At 38.7% G+C, this 27,948-nt stretch overlaps 1 protein-coding gene across 9 annotated transcripts in view; it reads left to right on the top strand.

Annotated features, from left to right (window-relative positions):
- The window catches only part of CASK (calcium/calmodulin dependent serine protein kinase), a 315,472-nt gene that overhangs the window by 251,611 nt on the left and 35,913 nt on the right, over positions 1-27,948 (top strand). For 6 of the 9 annotated variants that reach the window (XM_061627480.1, XM_061627478.1, XM_061627482.1 and 3 more), the window contains 3 exons: positions 10,984-11,052; positions 20,406-20,474; positions 21,766-21,801. In XM_061627480.1, the coding sequence (XP_061483464.1) occupies positions 10,984-11,052; positions 20,406-20,474; positions 21,766-21,801 (174 nt within the window). The remainder of the gene's footprint in view (positions 1-10,983; positions 11,053-20,405; positions 20,475-21,765; positions 21,802-27,948) is intronic. The other 3 variants (XM_061627481.1, XM_061627483.1, XM_061627484.1) reach the window with 3 other exon arrangements.

Below are 27,948 nucleotides of genomic sequence, written 5' to 3'. Positions count from 1 at the left end.
TGGAGTATAAACAACAGTAGTCTGGTGCTCTATGCCTTCCTCATGTAGAAAGTCTTGCATAGCCCTGGACACAAATTCTGCATTGTCAGATCTTACAATTTGTGGCTTTCTGCCAAATTGGTTGGATACAATTCTGATACAGTTCTTAAGTTTTTTAAGTGCTTGCCTTTTCTCTTTCAGTAGGTACATTATAGTAAACCTCAAGTAATCATCTATGAAAGTAAGCATGTATAAATTTCGACCCTGTGATGGCATTCTAATAGGTCCACAAAGGTCTGTGTGAATTAATTCTAGAGGTTTTCACTTTTCTTAGGAAATTTTGGTTTCACACTTTTTGTCTTTATACAACATTCACATTTTTCTGTGGATTTACATTGTCCAATTTTAGTGCCCTGGGCCAAATTTTCCTTCTCTAGAGCATTGATTCTGGCTAAGCAGGCATGTCCCATTCTTCAATGCCAAACATGTACATATCCAGAATCACATTGGCTATATTTGCATGCATAGTTACAAAATATTCCAAATGCAGAAGTCCATTTTTCAATTTTGCAGTTCAACACACTTCTTGGTCTAAAACTCGACAAATTTTGTCACATAAATGAAGTTCACCCCCAAGTTCCATTATTTTTGTGGCACCTATTAAGTTATCTTTAAAAGCTGGAACAAATAGGCAATTGTTCAGTTCACGTGCAGTTCCTATTCCTTGTGAACAGAAAACATCTTCAGCAGTCAGCAGTCCGAGCTGCATGTGCCAATGTGTGTATTTACCTAAGAAGCAGGCTTTTACCTGCATTTAAATCACTGAGACTTAAGACTTAGTAAAATAAGAAAAAGCTACTTTATTTATAGAAATACATAGTAGATAGGAAAGGCATACCTAGTTCTAAGTTGGAGGCGCAATGCCCAGACTTGGGTATTGCCCTCATGGTTCAGGAGAGAGAACAAAGACAGAGATGTCTCCACAGATAGTCAAAGAAGATGACAAAGGAGGTGCTGGTCAGCTTCCCTGATCATATCAGTTTACAACAGAAGGAAGTTAGGTAGAGAAGAGCACAGGTAAAGATAGGCAAGCCTAGCCATCTGAAGGACCCTAACTCTGTTTTCCTTCTGGAATACAAACAAAAGAACTCAAACAGGATTTGCTCTTGCCCCACTTCCAACAAGATAGACTACTGTCATTAACAGAATGTTTCAGTTGGGATGCTTGTTTAGGAATGAAGAGATTTGTCAGTTTCTGTTCTCCCTGTTTCTCATTGTTTCAATCTTAAATTCAGTTCTCCACATTTCTGCAGTAATTTTGCAAATTTTATTTTAAAAGAATCCTCATGAAAATTCCCCAACATTGAGGAGCAGATTTCTCCTAATAAATACATTTTTGTAGGTAATTTTGACTAATGTATTCATTATTACAAGCAGTTTCTCATCATATATTGCATTTTTGTATGTTATTTTCACTCATTTCTTGTTGCTTATGTGCCTTCAAGCCGATTACGACTTATGGCAACCCTATGGATCAGCAACCTCCAATAGCATCTGTCGTGAACCACCCTGTTCAGATCTTGTAAGTTCAGGTCTGTGGCTTCTTTTATAGAATCAATCCATCTCTTGTTTGGCCTTCCTCTTTTTCTACTCCCTTCTGTTTTTCTCAACATTATTGTCTTTTCTAGTGAATCATGTCTTCTCATGATGTGTCCAAAGTATGATAACCTCAGTTTCATCATTTAGCTTCTAGAGACAGTTCTGGTTTAATTTGTTCTAACACCCAATTATTTGTCTTTTTTGCAGTCCATGGTATGCGCAAAGCTCTCCTCCAACACCACATTTCAAATGAGTTGGTTTTTCTCTTATCTGCTTTTTTCACTGTCCAACTTTCACATCCATACATAGAGATCAGGAATACCATGGTCTGAATGATCCTGACTTTAGTGTTCAGTGTTACATCTTTGCATTTGAGGACCTTTTCTAGTTCTCTCATAGCTGCCCTCCCCAGTCCTAGCCTTCTTCTGATTTCTTGACTATTGTCTCCATTTTGGTTAATGACTGTGCCAAGGTATTGATATTCCTTACCAAGTTCAATGTCCTTGTTGTCAACTTTAAAGTTACATAAATATTCTGTTGTCATTACTTTAGTCTTCTTGACATTCAGCTGTAGTCCTGCTTTTGTGCTTTCCTCTAACTTTCATCAGCATTCGCTTCAGATCATTACTGGTTTCTGCTAAGAGTATGGTATTGTCTGTATATCTTAAATTATTAATATTTCTCTCTCCAGTTTTCACACCTCCTTCATCTTGGTCCAATCCCACTTTCCGTATGATATGTTCAGCATATAGATTAAACAAGTAAGGTGATAAAATACAATGCTGTCGCACAGCCTTTCTGATGGGGAACCAATCGGTTTCTCCATATTCTGTCCTTGCAGTAGCCTCTTGTCCAGAATATAGGTTGCCCATCAGTAAAATCAAATGCTGTGGCACCCCCATTTCTTTTATAGCATTCCATGGCCTTTCATGATCTACACAATCAAAAGGCTTTGCTGTAATCTATAAAGCACAGGGTGGTTTCCTTCTAAAATTTGTTGGTCCATTCCGTTATCCAACATATGGTTGCAATATGATCTCTGGTACCTCTTCCCTTTCTAAATCCAGCTTGGACATCTGGCATTTCTTGCTCCATATATTTTAAGACCCTTTGTTGTAGAATCTTGAGCATTACTTTACTTGCATGGGATATTAAGGCAATGGTTCGATAATTACTGCATCCCCTGGGATCCCCTTTCTTTGGAATTGGAATGTATATGGAACACTTCCAGTCTGTGGGCCGTTGTTTAGTTTTCCATATTTGTTGACAGGTTTTTGTCAAAATGTGGACAGATTCAGTCAGTATCTAGTAGCAACTCTGTTGGTATGCCATCTGTTCCTGGTGATTTGTTTCTTCCAAGTATTTGAAGAGCAGCTTTCACCTCACATTCTAAAATTTCTGGTTCTTCATCATATGGTTCCTCCATGAATGAATCTGTCATCCTTGCATCTCTTTTATAGAGTTCTTCAGTGTATTGCTTCCATCTTGCTTTTATTTCATCTCGGTCAGTCAGTGTGTTCCCCTGTTGATTATTCAACATCCCTACTCTTGGTTTAAATTTCCCTTTAATTTCTCTAATCTTTTGGAATAGGGCTCTTGTTCTACCCTTTTTGTTGTCTTCTTCTATTTCTATACAATAACCATTGTAATAGTTCTCTTTGTCCCTACGTACTAGTCGCTGTATTGTTGCTATTAGGGTTCTGCCCGTGTTTCTATCTCCTTTTCCTTTTGCTTTCCTTCTCTCTTTAACCATTTTAAGAGTTTTGTCAGTTATCCATTTAGATCTTTCTCTCTTTTTAACGAGAGGTATTGTCTTTTTGTATTCTTCCGTGATAATGTCTCTGACTTCACTCCATAGTTCTTCTGGTTATCTGTCAACTAAGTTTAAAAACTCAGATCTGTTTCTTATTTGATCTTTATATTCTTCTGGGATGTTATTTAAATTGTATTTTGGCCTTACAATTGTTTTGTTGTTCTTCTGTAGCTTTACTCTGATTTTCTATATGGCCAATTCATGATCTGTATCACAGTCTGCTCCTGGTCTTGTTTTCACAGAAAGTATGGAACTTCTCCATCTTTTGCTACCAATTATATAATCAATTTGATTCCTATATTGACCATTTAGTGATGTCCACGTGTACAGTCGTCTACAAAAAATGTATTTGCGAGAAACAAATTATTTTCACTCAAATATTCATTCATATGTTCGCTTTCCCCTGATATATGCATTTTTGTAAACAATGTTTGGTTGGTGAACTGCATTGCAAATTTTGAGTAAGAGCTAATTTCAAAGAATACATGTGTTTTGGTTCTCATTCTCCAGTGGACGTCAGGACACCACCAAGTGGGTATTGTCTTCTCCTTTTGCTTGACGCAGGAAAGAGGTAACGCTCCAAAAGACTCTCACCTCAGCCCCTCCCACAGAGTGTCAGTTTGTTTTCCTGCCTCGCTTGAGCAGTACTGTTTTCACCTTGCTCTTCGGTCTGTCTGCCTTATATCCTTATTTAAAATCACAAATCTTTCTCTATAGTTTTGATCTTTTATGTCTGAATGCTTTTCTGAGTGGTTTGCAGTTGAAAATTGTTTACAGATATTTTCTAATGAAATGGTGTGCTTGTCTGAGAGATTAAGTGTCAGTTGTGTCCATTGATCAGTTTATTATATTGTTAAATTAATTGCCCTAAGCATTTAATTCCACTTCATTTAATGAATTTCCTGGGTTGTTTCAACTGATTATTATACAGCCACAAGAGTGGCTGTATACTATAGCCAGTGTGGGTTTTTCACATTCTGCAATATTAAATTGAAAATACCCCCATGCCATTCTGATGCTTCCCATAAGCTCATTTCAAAACAAAACCTTACAAAACTTACAGTTCTGAACTCAGAAATGCTTGCTTAACAACCCTCTCAATTTTCATGGCGATACACAAGACAGTCAGAGAGAATAGAGAGTTCAAAGTGTAAAAAGAGAGAGAGAAAACCCAGAGCCCTTTTGGACTTTTTTCTCTGAGAGTTCTCATAATCTGTTGAAATTCATTAAAAATCAGCCATATTCACAGAGTATCTATAATCCTAATACTGACCTTGCCCCATACTCTGACCTTCATCTTCTGCAGTTTAAAAGTTAAAAAAATGCCTGGCTGATTTTTAATTAATTTAATAAATTTTGGCTGGCAGCCTATGATAACGCGGGGCATGCTCAGTAAGAACCAACTGTCAGAATTCTAAAAGCCAGATTTACAGCTACTGGGCTTGCCTAATCAGGGGGTCACACCCACACCAGACTTTGATTCCACTTGAGGCAGTCATGGCTTCCCTCAGAGAATCCTGGGAAGTGTAGTTTGTGAAGGGTGCTGAGAGGAGACTCCTGTTCCACTGAGAGAGCTCCAGCTGCCAGACTGATTTAATAGTCAGCCACTCTGATTGAAGGTCTGTGAGGGGAACAGGGCATCTCCTAGAAACTCTCAGCACCCTTCACTAACTACACTTCTCAAGATTCTTTGAGAGAAGCCATGACTGTCCAAAGTGAAATAAAGGCCTGGTGTGGCTGTGGCCAGAGACAGCTTTGGTTTAAATTTGGGTGGGAGGCTACATGTGCCTGCTGTAGAATAAAAAGGTGGGGGAAAGCCTGAAAAAGAATGATGCTGTTCACAATGTTTTCGTTTTGGAAAGGAAAGGGGCTTCCCTTCTGCCCAGTGCTCAGAGGCACATATTACCAAATTCTTCCAAGCTACACAGGAAGTGGATTGGACTGTGAAAGACCAACCCAAATGGTGTTTGCATTTTGACCAATTGGTAGGGCAGTCCAATATCTCAGAGAGGAGTTCAGGTCTCCTGCTCCCCTGGTGCATTCACTATAGCTGCCCAATTTCCCTGCTTTTTAAAGTTTGATAGATATAGCTGTGGGCTATAGGTACGTTCTTAAACCGCAAGGTTTTTTGCCTACAGTATTAGTGAACAGAGCAGTACATTTCTTAAACAAAAATAACCAAAAAAACTTTAAGAAACCCTATTCCTACTATTGGCGAAATGCTTAAGGATCAAACTAAAAGTTCATCAGAGCACTCTAAAAAATTAAAATCAGTACAGAAAGTGGTAGGAGCAGTTGGCACGGTAGCACCTGCAGCCCACTTTGAGAAGAAAACGTTGGTTAAAAATACAAGCCGCAGCAGCACGCCTAGAGGCAGCCACCATGTTGGGCAACAGAAAACAGCCTCACAGGCAGTGGGTGGCCTGTTACCTCTTGCAGTAGCAGAGAAAGTGGCCAGTAATATTCATGAAAGCCTGACAGACCCTGCAAGCTATGCAGTAGCAGAGCACTCGGAGGGAAAATGCCACCAAAACTAAGGAGAAAAACAAGAAGAATTCAGTGTTGCCATCTACATTACATTAGAGTGCAGAAGAGCAGGTTATGTGGGAGCGCAAAACCAGCAGTGGGTGGCAGCAAATTATGAGATGCCCTCTGATAATGAAAGGGCTCCAGATCCACTGGTTCTTTTCTTTTCAGATTTAGAGGAGGAAGAATTCACTAGTTTTAATGCACAGCAGCCTGAACTTCAACAGACCTGTTCAGAGACTGTGTCTGTGCGTTATGCTGCCACCTGTGGTCAAAACCAGCAACAACAGCATAAACATTGAACACTGACAGTTAATATGGTCTCTGCTGCCACCACCTATTACAACCAGGAATTTCAACAGGTGGAAGCTTTTCATTTCAGTCTTGCTGCATTAAATCACACTAGAAAAACCCTGATGGATGACATTTCTGCAGAACTAGCTGCATTTTGCCAGTCTTTTCACCTGCACAAACACAGCAAGTTTCACAATCACACCCTGCAACAGTGAATAATCAATTACTTTCCAGTACATTGCAGCACAGTGCTCATTTGAATCAGGCAGATAATGCTATTAATGAGCAACAGGGGCTACAGAGAACATGTGCAAATGCCCCACCAGATTGACATGATGTGTCCAGAAGTAGAGAGCAGAGGGTAATGACACAGAGATCTGGCAGACAAAATACTGATGTGCAACAGATTGTGTATGATGATTCAGTTGTCTCACTGGAGAGTGGGACGGAGGAATGCAGTATTAGAGTTAAAGGACTCAACTACTGAGGCACCTTCTGCATCCAGGGGAGCCAATGTACTTCCAGAAACAAAGCCTAACAACAAAGTGGTCAAAAATGCCATCACTTCTCAAGAAATTAATGAAATCAGAATGGGAATCACCAATTCAGTCTAAAAACTCAGTGTCATATGCTAATAAATTGTACCTTCTAGAATCAGAGTTTATGGAGCAGCTGAGGACTCCGGCAATTGATGCTCCAATTTCTGCTTTAGTGTCCAGAAATTTCCTGTCAGGGGATGGGGATGCTCTATTGAAGGATCCCACAGAACAAAAGCTAGATTTGGCATTAAAGAAAGTACATGAGTCTACAGCATTGATCCTGTATGCTTCATGTGCAGCATCTGTGTTCTCAAGGGCAGCACTACTGTGGCTTGATGATGTTTTGGACAATCAAGATCCAGAGAGACCCAATCAAGATCAGGATCCAGAGAGACTCAGGAAAACCATTCTGAAGCTTTCAAGAGCAGAGGCACTTATTGCAGATGCAACAGGAAAAGAAGAAGACAATGCCAGAAACAAATCAAGAAGAGATGACCAGAGTCCCTTTCATTGTTACCAACTGTACCAGACTTACTATCCATCCAGATTTGGCGGAATGGGGCAAGATTACCATTCCAGCGGGCAGACCTAGGGTCGATCAAGATTCCAGCCGCACAACCAGCAGCAAACTGGAGCACATGTTCCAAGTTCAGCCACCAGCAACAGAGGTGGAATGCAACAAATACTGGAGTATTTCAAACTCCAGTAGTAGAAGGCAGGCTACTAAGTTTTGCACTATGGTGGAAGACAACATCTGACCATTGGGCCAAGGAAACAATGTGTCATGGGTATCAAATAGTATTTCAGGCTGCACCTCCAGATATATAGCATCACCAGTTTCTTTGGATCCAGAGAAGTAAGACTAGTTCAGGAGGCAATAGATAATCTGCTGCAGATAGCAGCTATAGAACCATTTCTACAGGACCAGAAGTTCTGTGCTGTTTATTCTCTGCTCTTTATCATGCCGAAGGAAGTGGGTGCTTAGAGAGCTGTATTGGACGTAAAATTCTTGAACAGATTGGTAAAGTGCCAAAAATACTGCATGGAGACACTGATTTCAATAAGAGAAGCATTGCAACCATGAGACTTCCTAGCCTGCATAGATTTGACTGAGATTTATCTCCATGTGCCAATTCATTCACAGCACTGCAAGCAGGGCTGTGGAGTCGGTAGGTCAAACCTTCGACTCCAACTCCTCTATTTTTCTACTGTCCAACTCCCAACTCCTCTATTTTTCTACTGTCCAACTCAGACTCCTTCATAAATGGCAAATGTATATTAATTTTTCTACTGTCCGACTCTGACTCCTTCATAAATGGCAAATGTATATTAATGTATTAATATTAATATTAAAATATTAATTTTATTTTGAAGTTGGAGTCAGTACATTTCTACCAACTCCGACTCCAGAATTGCTTCCAACTCCGACTCCACCCAAACTTGCTTCCGACTCAGATTCCACAGCCCTGACTGCAAGTATCTTCATTTTGCTTATGGCAACCAACATTACCAGTACAGGGCCTGAAGAATGCCTGGTTTGAAAGGTTAAAAACTAAAATGATTCTGAGGGAAGGAATTGTGGGGGGAAACATCTTGCCTGAAATAGGGCCTCTGAGAAGACCATAAGTTTGCAGTTTTCACAGCTGAAGCTAGTTAATTAAGCTATAAGCAAGAACACCTGCTTATCAGTGGAGACTGGTACCTCAAGGCCAAGCAGCATGGGAAGGTTGGTGAGTGTGTGACCGTTAGGCACAAAAGCTCTAGAAGGTTTCATAATCAGAAAGCCCCCTGATTGGCTAATTAATTCCTGGCTGTTGCTGGGCATTTTCCCATAAGAATAGGATTCATACCTTAGCTTTTGTTCCCCAACGTTCTCCTTTGGTTGCTGATGCTACCTAGATGAGGTTCCATCTTCCAGCTGCTATCCAGGCTATACATCTCTGGGGAGATGTGAAACCATGATGTTATTTTGCTGTTTACCTCTATTGTAAGTATAGATTAGGCTAGACCAGAGCTTGGAAAAGTTACTTTTTTTGAACTACAACTCCCATCAGCCCCAGCCAGTGCCATGCTGGCTGGGGCTGATGGGAGTTGTAGTTCAAAAAAGTAACTTTTCCAAGCTCCGCTAGACAGTTCTGTTATTTTTGTCTGTGACTGCAACTCTCTGTATTTTACCTGGCCCTCAGGGGTGTGTGTTTTAAGGAAATGTTTTGTTGCTTATATTTTATTTAATAAAGCTACTTCTTATTTACCAGTATGTGTTCATTGCAGGGGAAATTTGGCTCTGAATCCAGTACCTTGGCCAATTAGCCACAGGCTACCGTATATTTGGATATTTTGCCTAAAAGCTCCAGGACAAGGAGTATACCTTTGTCTGTTATCTTTGGAATAACATCAGATGTGTGGCACACTCAACAAGAGTGCAGCTGCTATTGCAGCATATTCAATAAATGCACCCTCTACAAGAGGTTTGTCAAGCAGCTACTTGGGCAAACCAGAACACATTTACCAAACACTACAAGATAGACATTTATGCATCTGTGGAGGCAGCTTTTGGGAGGTGAGTTCTCCAGCAGGTGCTGCTGAATCCTTAAAGTGTATGTACACACCCACACAGAAGGTCTGCTTTGGAACATCCCACATGGGAGTGTCCTGGTGCCACTGAAGAAGGAATTGTTTTACTCACCAGAAAGGTGTTTCTCTGGGGACACCAGGACACCTCCAAGGCCCACCCTGGGATATAACATAAGGATAAATAACACAAGGAATGGTGGGTGGAGGTTGAAGGGTCAAGGAACTGACCTACTACTTTGCAAGTTTAAATTTTCATGTTGGCTCTAGCAAGTTCAATGTAATTCCGAGTTGTTATATTGTTAGTGTTTTTTCTCTACATTACAAACATAATATTTTTAAGCTTGGCTAGACAACAAACTGACACTCTGTGGGAGGGGCTGAGGTGAGAGTCCTTCAGAGTATTAACTCTTTCCCACCTCAAGCAACAGGAGAGGAAGACAATACCCATTTGGTGGGTGGGGGAACCACCTTTCTGGTGAGTAAAACGGTTCCTGTTGTTTCAGAGTGCAAATTTGGCTTGAAATGTGAACTGAATTGAATTTCTCACCCATCTCTACTTATATTGCACATGCACTTGCACACGCACGCATACATGTAGGGATACGCATAATGACAAAAGTTAAGAACTTCTGTCTCCTTTTTCTCTCCTTTTTCTTTTTTCAAGCCGTTGAGAAGTAATGCCCACAACAATTTGACTCGTCATTCTGATCCTTTATTTTGATGTTTGCACAAATAATTTGTGTAGGTTAGGATAGGGGGCAGGATTTGAAAATATTTAGGTGACTGATCTACTTTTTCATGAAAATAGTAATGAAAAATAATGTCTTCTGTGATCAGCTGATGTAGAAGCTGATCAGATGCTTGCTCAGTCTTTTGTTAAGTAGATGTAATCTACACGTTCTATTCAGGGCTAGCTAGAGATATCTTTATATAAAATACTTAACAGCACAATTTAAATAGTAATACTAAGTACAGGAAGGAAGTTATTTTCAAAGCTTTCTGTTAAGCAGCTTTCATTTGTAATTGTTGATTATCCTTGTTATCTTTTGCTTGCCTGCATTTGTTGTTCATAAAATAATTCCATTCTTTGAATCTACCCTCATCATAGTTTTTAAAGGGATAATGGATTTTTTCTGATTGGTTATGACAAGCTTTTACATGCTATGTAAATAAATAATTATAAAATCTTCAGCAAGCTCTAGACTTCACCTAAGCATTGTTATAATGGTTAATTTATGTTAGAAGGTTTTTTTAATGTTAGTCTTTCAATGTGCCATGTCAATAGACACTTTCTATTTTTCCTTTTTATTATAGCAAAATATTTTCTTTGAATTTAACATGTGCATTAAAAAATGAGCAAATGTCTTTGTTGCTAAATTAACCCAGGAAATGCCAAGAAAAGAAGTTTAAATCACCAAGCTTCCTGGTCTACAGCATTTGTGATTTCTGCAGTTTTCTGAAGGCCTTAAATTGTTATTATCCTCATAGTACAAATGTATCTGGTTCTAAGTGCAGCTGCATGATTGTCATACTTTCTAATTTATTGAATGTGAATGTAAATTTCTGCAAGAAGTGCTAAAGCTCTTGAAATATTAGATGGTTGTGTGTGTTCTCTTTTAGTTGTAGTTTTGGAAAAAATACATATTTTGCTTTCTGCAGAGGGAAATGAGAGGTAGTATCACCTTCAAGATTGTGCCAAGTTATCGCACTCAGTCTTCTTCATGTGAGGTAATGAATTTAATGAATTATTCTCTTTCCTCTCAATCCTATAACTTAACTGCCTGCTGATGGCTGAATGTTACTGCTTTCTGGGAAATTGTTTCTGCCTGTGCTGTTAGATCACGCACACCAATTTTACAACAAAGATAACGGAACAGAGGAGTAGCACTACCTACCTACTATGTCGTCCTTCTTTCATATTCATTACATCAGCTCATTTAAATACCCCCAACAGCTTTTAATGTGAAAAGGATCTCATAGTATGTCTAAAGTAAAGCAGAAAATAGCATAATTTGGGCATGGGGTGGTAAAAAGGAGGTTTAAATAAGTTTTCAATATTAAAAAATAAGATGTCATGGACAGGACCATTTAAAAGGCAAAATAAATAAGTCCAGAATACAAGATCTGGTTGTTTCCCAAAGAGTTAAAATACTTAAAGTACAATAACAAATCACTGAGTGATACTGAAAGGAGACACATACAAAAAAGTCAGATTAAAATTAAAGACAAGCTTCTGAGTAGAATTTGGGAAATATCTTCAATAATAGAACAGTTCTAGTTTGTAGTAACAAACCCATCAAGCCAAAACTATGCTGCATCTAGTGATGATGTTAAAATGTTAAAGGGGTCTACAAAAAAACTAGGGGAAAGATAAGTAAATTGTAGGTCCTCAGCAGGATTATGATAACCAGTGACTGAAAATAGTACCTGTTTATATTATGATAAAAAGGGTGTGCTTTGACCAAAAGACAAGATGCACAGTGAAGAGGTGAAGATTAGATAGCTAAATAGAAAATGAATCAGTTGAAAATCCATAAGTCATAGTCATAGGGATGTATGGTATGTTTGATTTATGATATTCTTTAATTACCAATCTACCCATAGGACAGCAAAAAAACCCAAAAGGCTGAAAAAGCATGGTACTGGGAAAAAATGGGAGAATAATAATATCTGTTCAGTACTTTAGGACAAATTTCTGTCTTCATTATCTAGTGAGCAGTAAAATCATAAAACTTCCCATTTGATAGAAATAAAACAGCCAGTTTGGATTTGTCAAACTATGCAATATCAATTTAATCTTATTTGATGGAATAACTTAGCCTTAGAATGATGAAGAACAGGCAATATAATATATCAAGAACAAAATGTTCTAGCCTATATTGAGTAGATTTCCAAAGCTTCTTGTTGAAAATGTTGATTTTTTGGATTAGAGGAATCTACCTGGCAGTGACTTGGCTGATCAAATACCTTGGAGGGTAACAGAAGTAACTAAACAGAAGAGAAGCAAGAGGAAGAACTCAGTTAATGAATTTTAAATGGCAGTTATTGGGTCTACTTCTCTGCCAGCCTGTTTCAGTATCACAGATAATTTCTGCATGATTTTAACATTTTATGTCCCGATCCAAATGTACATAAGGAAGCTCAAGGAGTACGTCCATGGAATTCTTTAGTATGTAAGAAGTTGGGCTATTACTGACATTTTTGCAGGGTTTTTTCTTAAGAAGAAAAGTTATGGGAATCTTTCAAAAATATGCTTAACAGCATTTCATATTATATTACAGTCATTGTATGGACTATTTACATTGCTGTTAGTCGTAAGTAGTTGGAATTCTCAATGGCTTAACTTGGATCCTTTTTGCAGTTCATAATTTTAATAAGGCTTGGATAAATGTAATATTTTGGGGGTGTAAATACAGAATCAGACACTTATCATCTAGGTAAAATACTGGAGAGAATGAGAGAAAACTGAACCAAAGAAAATGCCATATAAGCAAAAATATAAAATTAAACTTTAAATAGGAATATAATCAAGTTTGCCATAATTCCAAAAGGTAGGAAATTGTTAGGATTTAAACTGCAGAAAACAAAATAGGTTTAAAATCTTATTAATATCTAGTGTTACAGCAGACCAATTATCAAGGAGATAAATCAATGGCAATCATGGTGAGCCAAAAATCTTTCATAGAATACTTTGTCATTCTGTTTCAATTATCACTGGGTTACAGATTTTTTTCTGGTTCCATAATATTTAACTCTGCAACGTCTCAGTGTAAAACTATTTAAAATAATTTTCTTCCAGGGGACTATGTATCTTCCCAAATCTAATAGGCTTCAGTTCTCTTGTCTCCCATGCAAAATGTTTATAATGGTTTGTTTGGGTTTGCTTATGGTTAAGAGAAGATCCTGTACCTGAATAAAATGTGCTTTGATAGATTTGTTTTGATTAAATTCATTTTAAGGAAGGATGTTTTTCCTACTTAGCAAACAAACTGGGACAAATACTATGTAAGTGATGTCATACCTTAAAATATTGCATGCTCAATGTATCAGTTGTTCCTGTGTGGATTCTGGTAGCCTATTACAGATTGCTCATGTACAGATATACAAAAATAGCAACTTCCATTTTAAAATGGCAATTCTATAATTTTGAAGTAAATATAGTTTTGAAGTATTTGTTTCAGTAGTTGCCAGAAGCACATATAAGCCACAAATAATTAGAAATAATTAGCCTTGCATTGGGGGCTAGCCATGCTGCTATTTGTCCTTGTTAAAAGATCAGCAAGAGGTGCACATTTGTTCAGGAGTTGTGAAGCTCATTAAGTACATAGTCTCCGAACCTTTTCATTTAAAAGCATAAGTAATATTTACAAAACAGCATGGAGATAGAGAAATTATGAGCCAGCATGAATCACATTATGAACTATATTGAATAGGTGTCCATTAAAGCTTCATATCACAGTCTTCACACCAGTCAAAGGATCAGTGCTACCTGGGGAGGAAAACCACAATTTCCCAGGTACATTCTACTCTTTTGAATGGTTGGAAAATGCAACCTAAAAAAAAAGTACATTGAAGAAAGTCATGAAGATTATGCACAACAAATAGGAAACAAATTTGAAAATCAAATATGTTTATTGATCCAGCATCCATTACAAAAATTGAACAATAGGAAACAAATTATAGTTTTTATAGAAAAACCCTGATCATCAAGAAAGTCTAGAAGAAAACTGCTTTAAAAATAAAATCCTTGTTGAAGCATTAATGTGCAGAGAACTTTTTTAAACCTTCAGTTGTAATCCATACTGTAATTACAACTACACTGATATAAAAGAATGTGTGTCAGTTTACTACAACTACTTAGTTCAGCAATAGGAGATGTTGCCCTTCAAAACATCTAACATTTTTATAGACTACTAAGATTGCTTTAATTCAGGACACGATGAAATAGATTCAAGCTCTAAACCTAATCCACAGCATGAGATGATTTTTGAAGGCTAGTTTGTGTATAGCACAATCTCAATTATCTGAATGCATTGTGCAAATGATTAAGCACATTTGAATAGCCAAGCACTGAGAAATAGTTATTATTTTTCTAGAATCATCAGGATGTAACCTAGATTTGGGTAATTACTTTGAATTTTAAGAATTTTCTGTATTAATCTTTTGTGCTTTTTGGATGCCTTCTTGTTCAAAACTCACCTGATCCTACAAGAAATCAAAAAGAGAACAAAACTTTACCTTCATTTTGATTAAAACAATATAACTGGAACTTTTTGATCTAAAGCACAGAAGTAAAACTATAGATCTTGATTAATTGCATTTATTCTCATTTGACTTTTTACTTGCTGTTTTTTCTCTAATCTGTCTTCACTTGGATTCCTCGTAAAAGTCTGAACTTCCAGCATTTATGAAAAGCTCAATATTCAGTCCCCCCCACACACATGCTTTTAATTTAGGTACTAGTTGAACAGCATTCAGCTACTTGTAATTTTCAAAACATGAGTATTTGACATACATGTGTAAGTTCTTTGGGAAAGCTTTGCATTTTAAAAAATATATAGTTTGTGGAAACCTGAAATATAGGCTTTGGATTGGAACCGAAGGTGCCACATTTGTTGGCGAAAAGCCTCTTCCATGCATCAGAGGGCTGTTTCTGACTTAGCAGAAAAACATTACATGAGAAAATCACCTCCAAATCCAGAGGAGTTCCTTCATTTGCACAAGCTGTTTTGTAAGACTTTGCAGAAGCTCATTCTAAGAACCTTTATGACCTACTAGAATTTTTACACTACAACTGATGTTTTACTTACACCATTGTCTTATGCTGTAATGCAGTCCCTGCCATATTGTAGCTCTGCTTTACAAGAAGTCTTCCTCTAGCCCTTGTGCAAAACTTAACATGGAATATAAGAAACTGTGAGCATCCAAGCAAAACCAATAAAAAAGAATAAAAAATCACAAGATTTTTGGCCTGCATACATTCTAGGCCAGCCTTTCTCAACCTTTGGGTCCCCAGATATTGCTGGACTACAATTCCCATCATTCCTGCCTATTTGCCATGCTGGCTGGGGCTAATGGGAACTGTAGTCCAACAACATCTGGGGACCCAAAGGTTGGGAAAGGCTGCTCTAGGCGTTTATCAGGGACTTAAAAATAGGTACTAACACATTACAGAAAAAAATCTTTAAAAGTTTTAAGATACTTTTCTGTGATGTATTTTTCCTATTTTCATCCCCTGCTGAAAGCCCAAAGTGTATGTAGGCTGAAACACGTTTTACAAATAAAATCATAACAAAATTTAACATGGAACAGCACCAATGAATTTTCTACTTCTGGACGCTTTTAGATAGATGACTTATACTAATAGCTAAAATGTGAATAAGGTGAAGACCTTTCATCACATAAATATATAATTGGTTTCCACAAAAATATCATTAGAGTGTTTTCCTTTGGGATGATTCAGTCCTGATGTCAAACCATGAGTTGGCTTTATGGACACAAGAGTGAGCCATGCATTCCATCCTCCCCTTCCTTCCTTCCTTTCCTGGTTTGAGGTGAATCTTTGTTTGCCATTTTATCTGAATTAGCAAATTATGGTTTGAGCATGTCCTGCAAGGCATTATTGGATTGCATCCAATATCTTTGAGATAAGGTAAAATTCCTAATCTCAGTCTCTTCATCCATAAGGTGCACATTTAAGGAACACAGAGACTGGTTTCTTGATTCATAATACATGCAAATATATTGCCCAAAGCTTGTTGCCTGACTTGGAACTCCTTTAACACTGAAAACTAGGGGACACTTGTCATTTTCCTAACACAATTCATTTTTTGATGGAGTTGTTCCTTAAATGGCATATGTTCTTTCTTCTGAAAGTAAAAGAGCAAAAGTAATTATTTGAAAATAAGACAGCATATACAGAGGAAAGCAATTTAGCCAGAACACAGCAATGTGTCTCAAACCTTTATGTGAAAACATGGAAGAAATGCCATTGTTAAATGGAAAATTGATTTCATTATATATAGCAGAACATTTGGAATCGTGCACAAGTCAAATCCATGTTTCTTCCATTGAGTTATGCAGACTATTTTGCAATTTCAGGTGTTCAGAATTGTAGCTATGTTAAGAAAACTTTGCTTTATAACTGTGTTTAAAATTTTTGCTTGGCTTTGATGAGAAAGCTGACAACAGACACAAAGGCATAAAACATAACAGAAAAAGGGAACATTACAAAGGAATTGTATGATTACCTACAATAAACATACAGTCTTTAGTAAACTGGCAAGAACAGTGAATGGGCTTGGGTTTGTTTGTTTGTTTTTTAAATTAAAAAAGGTAGAATTAAAGAATTTAGGAGGGCTTCATTACTATTTCCATTTAATATTTATTATATAGCATTAATAGTCACTATAGTTTATACAAGATCCTCCGTGGCACAGAGTGGTAAGCAGCGGTAACACAGCCGAAGCTCTGCTCACGGCCGGAGTTCGATTCCAATGGAAGGAGGAAGTCGAATCTCCGGTAAAAGGGGTCGAGGTCCACTCAGCCTTCCATCCATCCGTGGTCGGAAAATTAATACCCGGCATATGCTGAGGGGTAAAGAAAGACCAGGGAAGGAACTGGCAATCCCACCCCATATATACAGTCTGCCTAGTAAACATTGCAAGACATCACCCTAACAGTCAGAAATGACTCGCACTGTAAGTGCGGGGACACCTTTACCTTTTATAGTTTATACATTCTTATCATAGAATGGTAGAATTGGAAGGGGCTTACAAGGCCATCAAGTCCAATCCCCTTGATCAGTGCAGGAATGCAAGTTAAAGCATTTCTGAAAGGTGGCTGTACAGCTGCCTCTTGAAATGCCTCCAGTGTTAGAGAGCCCACCACCTCCATTTACTATGGCCCACTGAGTTCATAACCACTTCCATGCCTGTAGACACATCATCACAAACAAGTTATGCTCCAAAACTCCAGCGGTATTTTTTAAAAATTCTCTGCAAGTTAAAATTCATAAATCATCTTGGAGTTCTGATAAGCTTTGCAGAAGAGAGAAGGGGATTGAAACAATACTGTTCCAAAATATGTCTGTCATTCATCAACACCAAAACAGCTCCACTCAGAGTATTAATTGTACACATAAGGGTTGCTTCATAGTCAGGGTTTCTTATTCACACATAATGTTTTGGGCTGCTGGATTTCTGAAAAATGCAAAAGGAACATCCTACACTCACAGGGAGAGCAAATCAGAATTTGTGCACAAGACAATAATGTTCAAACATACTTGTTTATGTAGTTTTTGATGTATTTAGCAATTCCAAGCAAAATTATCTTGATATTACAATAACTCTTACTACTTAATTTTATATTAGGTCCTTCAAACTGCAACATAAAAAAGAAACATTTAACCCTACCCTGCTATCTTGAGGCATAAATAAGAACATAAGAACATAAGAAGAGCCCACTGGATCAGGCCAGTGACCCATCTAGTCCAGCATCCTGTTCTCACAGTGGCCAACCAGCTGCCTGGGGGAAGCCCGCAAGCAGGACCCGAGTGCAAGAACACTCTCCCCTCCTGAGGCTTCCGGCAACTGGTTTTCAGAAGCATGCTGCCTCTGACTAGGGTGGCACAGCACAGCCATCATGGCTAGTAGCCATTGATAGCCCTGTCCTCCATGAATTGGTCTAATCTTTTAAAGCCATCCAAGCTGGTGGCCATCACTGCATCTTGTGGGAGCAAATTCCATAGTTTAACTATGCGCTGAGTGAAGAAGTACTTCCTTTTGTCTGTCCTGAATCTTCCAACATTCAGCTTTTTTGAATGTCCATGAGTTCTAGTATTGTGAGAGAGGGAGAAGAATTTTTCTCTATCCACTTTCTCAATGCCATGCATAATTTTATACACTTCTATCATGTCTCCTCTGACCCGTCTTTTCTCTAAACTAAAAAGCCCCAAATGCTGCAACCTTTCCTCGTAAGAGTCGCTCCATCCCCCTGATCATTCTGGTTGCCCTCCTCTGAACCTTTTCCAACTCTATAATATCCTTTTTGAGATGAGGTGACCAGAACTGTACACAGTATTCCATTATATATATATTCTTGACTACCAGTGCAAATCTACTCTGAGGGTGGATCATTTGGAATCTCTCACACACTTGCTGTTTGCTGAAGAACTGGCCACTATTATAGCAGACATGTCACAGTTTGCATTACTCTGCTCTAAATCACTCAAAATCTCCCCCACTGCATTTACTCCAAAATGTGAGTAAATGTCTGTTTAAACTCCTCAGGTGAAAAATCTGTTTGTAGAGGTGATTTTGAGGACATAAAAAGCAGCTGGAGAAAGGATTAAGCACCTCTCACCTCACCTCTTCTCAAAGCACATGCATACACCTTTCAGTGTTAGAATTTCTAGGGACAGCTAACAATTATACAAATAAATAAGAGCGTTAATATCTGTAAAACCATAAAACAGCAAATAAAAACAGAAGAATGAAATCAAAGAATCACAATTGCAGCATTAAACCAATTTAACAAAAATTTAATAAACATATGACTTTTTTAAGAACACTTTGCTTGGCACCCAAAACAAAAGAGTGGGGTACCAGATGAGCATCTCTAGGAATATTTCTGAAGAGAGATCCCAACAGTGGAGTACCACAACCAAGAAGGCTTTCTCCCCAGTTACCACCCACCTCTAGCCAATTGAATCAATTACCCTAATATTTCTTCTGTCTGCCATACTCTAGTTTTAATATCATTAATAATCCCATGCCTGTTTGGAAACCAATTAGGGCACCCAATAATAAGTATATACTGTATCCTATCTAAGGAAACTATTCCTTCCATCTGTTGTTTTGTAACACAAGAAGCTTTTGGCCTGTTTCATGAGCGCACACAGATGATGCAATCTAATATGGTGTTAGACAACATTTTACTCATTGTTGAGAAAGTTCTTTAAATCTGACTAAATACTGTAATACTAAAATATCAGAATTCTGTATTTTGCCTTAATGATTTTTCTATAATGTGAGTAATTTGTTTACCACAGAAGTATCCAAATAAAGTTGAGCTTTCTTTTATGAAGACTTTGTCATGTGCTATGTGCCCCATAAGAAGGGTAAAGAAATTTCTTCTAAAGTATTTACAGTAACATACAATTTTTAAAATAATACTTCAGGAAGCTATGTTTCTTTTCTTCATGTTGCTCCCTGGACCACCTCTGAAAAGGCCAACATAGTTCACATTTTATTATAGGGGGAAAGCATCCCCAAAACATTCATAGCAGAAAGATAATAGCAAATTTCCATTCAATTATGTTCCAAGAAATCTTGAACTCATCCTGAAAAAAGTTAGATTATGTTTGAGAGATCTGAGGAAAAAATATTTGAAGAAAATTAGATTACTTTTAATATTTTGGTATTCATATGAGAAAATTCATCATAATAAAAAATGTCCAGATATTAAGAAAGGAAGACCATACCAGGTTTTTTTATAATGAAAAAAGTAGTCTCTTTTATATTTCAAACTATTAAAAATTACACATTAACATCAAAATATGAAACCTTTCAGACAACCTGGTTCGTACATCACATTAAGCCTACCCATGGTTTAGTAGAAATGTGTGAGCTCCAGGAGAAAAGTTACAACCATTTTGCTCCTCTGTAGACATTTTGCTGCTGCTCTGAGCTAAGCAATAGTTTGGTTTAGCGTATTGTCTGAATCTGAGCTCAAGGTTTAGCTCTCCCAAACAAACCTCAAACTGTAAATCATAGGACAAAACCTTGGTTATAGCTTGTGATCAGTCTGAAGAAAGCTAAACTACAACCAGGTTCAGACAGCACACAAAGTTAAAACTATGACTTAGCTCAGTATGGTGGCAGAATCACCTGGAAAGAGCAAAGCAGTGTTCTCTCCCAGAGTTCACACTAAGCCATGGGTAGGCTTGGCATGATGTGGAAACCAGACCAGGAAACAAAAGGCAAAATTACAGGTCATAAGCCTGTGGATATAACTGTTGACTTAATATATCTGTGTTCTGCATAGTGTTGTGTGATAATGAACCTTGTGTCTTATTTCAGAGAGATTCCCCCTCTACATCCAGACAGTCCCCAGCTAATGGTCATAACAGCATTAACAATTCTGTTTCGGTAAGACCTCCAGTTCCAGATAGAGAGTATTCAAAACTTGTTGGTGCTCATCTACCATTCCAGTTATGATGACATGTTCAGTGGAAAATTGTGTTCTGCTGATGAAATCAAGAATACTTAGAAGTCTAATTCTCCATTTTCTCTCATTCAGGGGTTTACTTAACAACAATCTTTTCATTAAAATCCCTTTAATGAGTTACATTCAACTGTAATGTAAAAATTCACTCATCCCCGAAATATGCTTATCATTATCCTCATCCTGACTTGCCCCAAACTAAGCAAAAAGACTAACTTCTATTTTGAACACTTGAAGTGGTGTTTTCAAGCAAAATATTTGCACAGCAGGTATTGGGTTTTTTTTTTTTAAACCTGGACTTTTTTTTTAAGCTCTGTAGATTGCAGTATTGGTTTCCGCTATCTGAGTTAAGGAATTGGTGTGTCCTCTGCTGTTGTGGTATGTGCACATATTTTGTGAAATATGAGCCTTGCCTGGATATGAAAAGCAAAAGGAACTAGCTTTAAAATGCATTTATAAGCCAAGTTATTAACATCACATCTTTAACACAAAGTACTTTCTTTTTAGTCATATGTTCAGGCAAAAAAGTACTGTTAAACATAATGGCCGACACCACTATTGTTTATCATTGGTTTTTCTCTGAACATATATAGTAAAACATTAGAAAGCACCTGTAGAAAAATCTTTCTTTAGAAATATTTTGGTAATTGTGATGTTAACGCAACATACTTGAAGTTAAACCATGAACTCTGTTTCTGTGAACTTTCTATAAATTTAAATATGGACTGTTCTATAAGCTGTTTAAAAATTGCAATTGCAATTAGCTAAAGGAATAAATTGGCTTACATATAAACACTAAAATTTATATAAATTAGAAATATCTTTATTCACATTTGTTAAGTCATCTTATAAAATAGTTATAAAATATAATGACTGGGCACGCAGTAGATTTCAAAATGTAAAAACAATTTATTGAGATAATTGTTCTGTTAGGAATATAATTAGAATGTTGACTACAAAAGGGATCCTCCTTTGTTTACAGGTGCTTTTGTGTTGAAGATGGTGAATTCTTATTAAAAGCACATTTTCTGTCTGCTTAAATTTTACCTGCTTTCTTCAGCTTGCTGCTAAACAGCCTGGGGTTTTTTTTCCTATTAAATGATTATTTCTGAAATTTGTTGTTAATACTTGTAAAATAACTTTTTGCTATAATACTATTGACTAGTCTTAAAGTAAAATGAAAATTTCTTTTCCTGGGTTGGCTTTGTTCTGCAGGACTTGCCATCGACAACACAACCAAAAGGACGACAGGTGAATAGCTCTTCTCCATGGAAGCTTCCCTAAGTCAGCTGCTTTAGTTTGTAGCAATCTCTCCTTACCATCTCAAATGTTGTATTGCATTATGTGATGACTTTAACTGTAAAAGCTTTTCCCATTTTGTTTTACTCACATAGCTGATTCACAGTAGTGCCATTTTCCTGTGACATAAACTATAGTTGTCATTTTTTGTTACTAATAGCAGCTGTATTTAGGATCATGTGTGCTAACATCAGCATTCTTCTCACTTTATGTTTATGGTTGTCCTTTCCTGTCCTGAAACTAAGCTTTATGGATTTTACCTTACATACATTTTTGTATGGTAGGAATCACACATTCTTGAATATTTTTGTCTTAATGAATACTGGATTTTGATGTTTCATTGCGCTGAGGAGGAGGGGTGAATAAGGGACAGTTCTTGCAAGACAGAATTTTTTTTTTTATTTATGATTATTCAGGTATCCATAAATATTTGATTAATGCCTTTTGGAATTATTCAATTATTTATTTGCAGATTTACGAACTGCTTCACAAAAAAAGTTCCCGAAGCGGTGTACAATAAAATAGAAAATGTTACAAGCACAATGAACTAAAGATAATAAAACCTATTATATATAGTTATTATTCCATAAAAATAGAAATTGGTACTTACCATGAATTGTAGTTTACCTGAGGATGATGGATGACATTTCTGATAGGGATGACACCACCTAGTGGTGGAAGGAACTGCCAGGGTTCACTAAAGCCTTTTGCCTCCTCTCCAGGAGGAAGGAGTCATCCCTCTCACCAGACCAACTCTGCTTGAAGTTGGTGATGGTTGGGTCCTTTTGTTCTCTCTCTAATATTTGACTTTTCTTGGTCTTGTGCCTTTCCTAGCAATTATTTTCTAAGTCTGTGTTTTTTAACTATGCTTCCTCCTCTCCTCGTTTGGTGTTACTAGTTTTTTTATACTGGGTATAATTTTTTACCTCAGTCCATACTTCTTTTGCCCTGTGTATGCTTGCATGTGTGTCTCATGTCTTTTTAATTCCCTTTCCCCTGTTGTCCCTCTGTGGTCTGTGGGGGCAGTGTCAGGTTGTTGCATGGGGCGTTTTTCCTTCATCAGAGTTCCCTGGAAGGGGAGCTCTTCTCTCAGTTCCTGAAGGGCATGGAGCTTGATGGTTCCAACAATAAACATCTAGTGGGACCACCATTTTGTTTGAGCTGACCTAAGCGGTAGCGTCATTTCTATTTGATCAACGTGTTGCCACAACTGCTCCATTAATCAAGAGTTTAAGCATACCAGATCCCTGCAATATTGCTTGATTGCTCCCCCCTCCCTGCATCATCGATCAGTGAGGCTTTGAATTTCAGCATTCTCTTGCCCTTCCAGCATCCTCAGCCTTGAGAAGTGCTAGGGGGTTAGTGTTTGCACAAGGCCAGCTGCTCTCCACGCTTGGCTCTGCTGGCAGAGCCATGTCATAGTCTCAATGTTTTTACTGTTGCTTCTGCCAACTCTGGCCACAATGGCCATCCATGAGGGGACTGGTCAGACTCAAATGCCTCTTCTCTGACAGTACCCGGCACTCTGAAGCAGGAGCTTCTGCAGATGTCAGTCACGCTGATTCCTATGTCAGTCATGGGCTTTTCTCCCAAGTTTCTCTCTTGAGTATGCCCGATTTTACGAGATCAAGGACTCCCTCTCTCATAGGAAACAGAGGAGGGGGAGGCTCTCTTCACAAAAAGCCCATAAAGAAAAGAGTGTGGAGATGTAAGGCATCATTCCAGAAGGCATGAGAGAAATAGACCTCACAAGTAGTTCTGTTGGCTGTCCTTTCTCCCCCTAGAACTCCTATCATTGTGGAGCTGGCTAAGACACATGCTGAGAGGGCTGATGGTGCTGATCATGCTTTTGCCTTCAACTGTTCCCTGAAAGGAAGAGAGAACACTGCCTGTCTCTTTCATTAGTCCTCTGATCCTGCTGGGGAGAAGGGTGGATTTTCTGAGAAGGAAGTGCTGGTGGGTCAGCCACAACTGAGGCCGAAGTTGCTTCAGTCCTTAATGTCAAAAGCATGGAGGCCTCACAGCTTACTGAGATTGAAGGATGCTTCCTCTCAGTCATCAGCTATGGGAGCAGAGAAGGTTTTCCTCTGGGTTTTGGTGTTATCTGGAAAGCTCAATGGGCTACCCTAATAAGGCTAAATAGTTTCTAGGGTAGCTACAAAGCATAACTTTTCTGCCTGATCATGAATCACTTTTGCTATTATTAGCATGGAGGAGTGAGTAACCTTGCCCTTTCTGATGTGCCAGTGTCCTTTCCTGCAGAACGTGTTTTTCCTAAGTCTCTTTCCTGATTAGAGGTCATACATATTCCCAGGAGATTAAGGGGCCTATCCCTTGGGTGAGATATCCTGCATACAGGAGACATAAGGGCGAGGGATACTTGTATGTACAAGTCACATTTGGAGGAGACTCCACAGATCTCCTCCTGCCATTCTGTGAGCTCTCTTTCTTTGATCTCCTCCCGCAGTTTTTTCCAGTTTATGTGGAACCAGCTAGTAAGAAATCTGATGCTGCTTCTCCTTTGAGTTTTCAGTGGAGGAATTTGGATCTGCACCTGGATTTTTCTCCCTGCCTCCTTGGCTATGGCCAGGCAGATTTTGCTGTAAATTAAGTAACAGCCTGTGACACCTGAGCCCTTATCCCAGTTCCTAGCTATGAGTGCTTAAATAATAATAATAATAAAGTTCCCTTTTGCTCCTGCCAAACAGTTCATAGCGTCTATTTGTTGTTCCTACAACCCTTCAGTACTGTTTGGAAGGCTGAGTGGGTTCTCTCCATGAAGTTTTTTAATTGGTCTAGTTTTCCCTTGTTTCTGCCTTGATGGCTGATGTGGGGTCCCTTTACCCAGAGTTTGTTAGCAGAAGCAAAGGATGGTAATCAAGATTTTGGGAGATTGTGTTAATCGCTCAAGTTTGTGATGCCTAATGTTAGACACTGTAGGTGGCAATGCATCCCCTCTACCCTGTGTTCCAGCCCTGATAGGCCAGGCATTTAGGTCAAGGCATGTGGCTGTGTAGTGTACTCACTGGAGAAAGGTTGTATAGCATGTCAGATTGTGGTTATCTGAAGGCCCAGTGTGTTCCCTCCCTTCTTGTGGAGGGGTTACACAAAGCGATTCCTTCAAACCTTGTCAACCTTTTGGTTGCCTGTGTCCTCCCTCAGAAACATAAGGGGTGAGATGTCTGGGGAGGAATGTGAATGTGTTCCAGGTTTGTTTCTGTGGAAAGGTTAGACTTTTCCCCCCCAGGACAGGGATGTGAGTAATCTGGGCAGAGATGGGGGAGTAGGCCCTAGCTGAGGAGTTTCCCTGCCCTTTTTCCCTGAAGGTGCTAGAATATCAGTATCAAAGTGCTTCCCATTATTATTATTAATATTTATTGCCGGTCCTTCACCAACAAGTCCCAGGGCAGGTTACAAAATCTGAAATACAATATGAAAAAAAAATTAAAACACATTTCAGCACATTTTAGAGAGCAGACTCTCACCTCAAGGCCTAAAAGGTCAGGACTCAGGGAGTGTTTCCAGGGCAACAGCAGAAGAGCCTGTTGGCTCCTCTAGGGGACCACAGTCTGTAAATGTATAAATGGAAATCCCTCTGGAGTTTTCTTCTTGAGGATTCTCCCACCCCTAGGAGAAGGCACTGCGATACTTTAATGTGGAAACAGTTGGCTCTTCTCAATAGCTATAGTTTGGAATAAATTAATATGATAACCTCATAAGTCCATGAGGAGTTTGTCTCCCCTAGAGTATGGTAGTTAGTTACCCTAGTGGATGAAACCGAAATATGGGCTTGTCTTTTTTTCTAGTTTTATGAGGCTCTGGCCTTAACCATTGAAAAGGCACAGTTGCCTCTATTTTATCAGGATTTCAATATATTGGCTTAAGGTATACACAGCTTCAGTAGAGCTCAGTTTTTTTTATAGAAAATGTTTAACTTGGCTTTCATTTAATGGTGCATGCAACCTCAGATGCTATTCTGTTTTTTTCTGCCTAAACCTTGGCAGTTCTGTATTAAATAAGTGCATATTATAAATATAAAATAGATTTTCTTTATTTATTCCACAGATAATCCCTTTCTAAGGATATTTTTAATAGAATCAAGGCAAAGAAGATGCTTGCTTGTGTATTGTCTAATTAAGAGGAAAAGCAGTCCCAACCCCTCTAGTCCTTTATGTCCCTTTCAACAAAAGTTTGATTATGGGGATGGCTGGTGCTGCACAGATTCCCATAGCATGTTTCTGCTACTACACATCAGTGTGAGAAGCTTCATCTAGCTGGAGAAGCTTCTTTCTCAGTTTAAGCTAATGTCAAACCATTCTGGAGTATAGTTAGCTAATTTTATTGGTGTCCGTTAGGCATGTTCTTTTTCATCTGATCACAAGATGTGACCTGGCGTCTCAACACCTGATGGTGTTTAGCTAGAAACTAGTCTGATGGTTGTGGGTTCTTTCCCAGTCTTTTCAGCAGTTTCAGCTTCCATTCCAAGATCCCATCCTAGCAAAGGTGAGAATTCAGGTGTCCATTCCAGACCCGGCTTAGAGTGAGCTACAGTGGTAGTTTTCTCTCCAATCAGTGGAGTGAGTGAGTGGGAGGAGCTGTGGAGACTGATCCTGACCATAGCTGTCAGCTCTTTTAGATGAGGCGATCTTCTTATCCAGTTAGTCTCATTTGTGAACAGCATATTAGGATTCCAGATCATTTACCTGGACCATTTTCCTGTGTAGATATTTGTAGAGGGGCTACCTGGGCCTCCACATGCATGCACATGCATCAGACAGTATAATATAGATTCATTATCATCATCAGATGCTGCCCTTTGGCATGAGATTTTTGCAGAGGATTGTTAGACATTAGGAGGGTGCAGAGGAAGCCTGTCCAGTTCCCATCCAGGTAGTCACCCTGGGGATGGCAGCCTAAGGTTTCAGGTGATTTGCCTGGACCTGACGTCCTTTGCTTTGGATGTTCTGGGTGCCCATCTGTTGACCCAAGGTTTTAGATGCTCCACTTGCCTCAAAGCAGGTCTCAAGCAGTGGGGTGTCCAGCTCACCCTGGAGGTGTTTTCTGGGGCTGACCAGAAGCTCTGGAGGTTAAGGTTGTGCTGGGTTTTTTTCTCCAGGAGGGAGAGAATAAGGGGTTGAGCTACAGCTCCATTAAAATACAGGTTGCTGTTTTAAGCAGTGTTCTAGCCAGTCCTCACATCTCATCTGCAAACATCTCATTAAAGCTTTGCCCCTGGTTTCTCTCCAAGGGTGCACCAGTTTCTCACCTGGGGTTTGAATTGTGTCCTCACTGTACTGATGGCCGCTTGTTCAGTAGAGTTTTGTCTCTTAAGATGGTATTTCTGATGGCAATAAAGTCAGTCAGAAAGGGGTCAATGTTAGAGGCCTTGTCTTCCTATCCATAGCTTGTGTTTTGTTTTGTTTTTCCATCCTGCTAAGGTGGTGTTGCAATCTGATGCACCTTTCATACTTAAGGTCAACACAGTGTTCCATCGGTCCCAGGAGGTGGGGTTACCTTATTGTGTAAGAACAATTCATGCTCACACGAGTGCAGCTGGCACACCTTAGATGTCAGGAGGACACTGTGGTTTTATTTAGAGAGAAACAGGACTTGGGGAACTTTGAGTCTTGGTTTGTGGTTTTCACCGACCCTTCTCCTGGAGAAAAGTCCCTTTATTTATTTATTTATTTATTTATTTATTTATTTATTTTATTTCATTTTTAAACCGCCCATAGCGAATAGTTCTCTGGGCGGTGTACAAAAGATTAAAAGTACAGAAATACAAAATATCACAATAAATAAACTGAAACAAAGAGATTTAAAATTGTAACATTAAACGCATTAAAATGCCTGGGAGCATAGCCAGGTCTTAACCTGGCGCCGAAAAGATAGAAGCGTCGGCGCCAGGCGTATTTCTTCGGGGAGGCTATTCCACAATTCGGGGGCCACTACAGAAAAGGCCCTAGATCGAGTAACTGTCCTCCGGGCTTCCCGATGGGTTGGTACCCGGAGGAGGGCCTTAGACGCTGAGCGAAGTGACCGGGTCGGTTCATAGCGGGAGAGGCGTTCCACAAGATACTGCGGTCCCACGCCGTGTAA

Source organism: Rhineura floridana, chromosome 5 (genome assembly GCF_030035675.1).
Source record: "Rhineura floridana isolate rRhiFlo1 chromosome 5, rRhiFlo1.hap2, whole genome shotgun sequence".
NCBI lineage: Eukaryota > Metazoa > Chordata > Lepidosauria > Squamata > Rhineuridae > Rhineura > Rhineura floridana.
The sequence above is the reverse complement of the archived record's forward strand: the minus strand, read 5'-3'. Positions and strand labels throughout refer to the sequence as shown.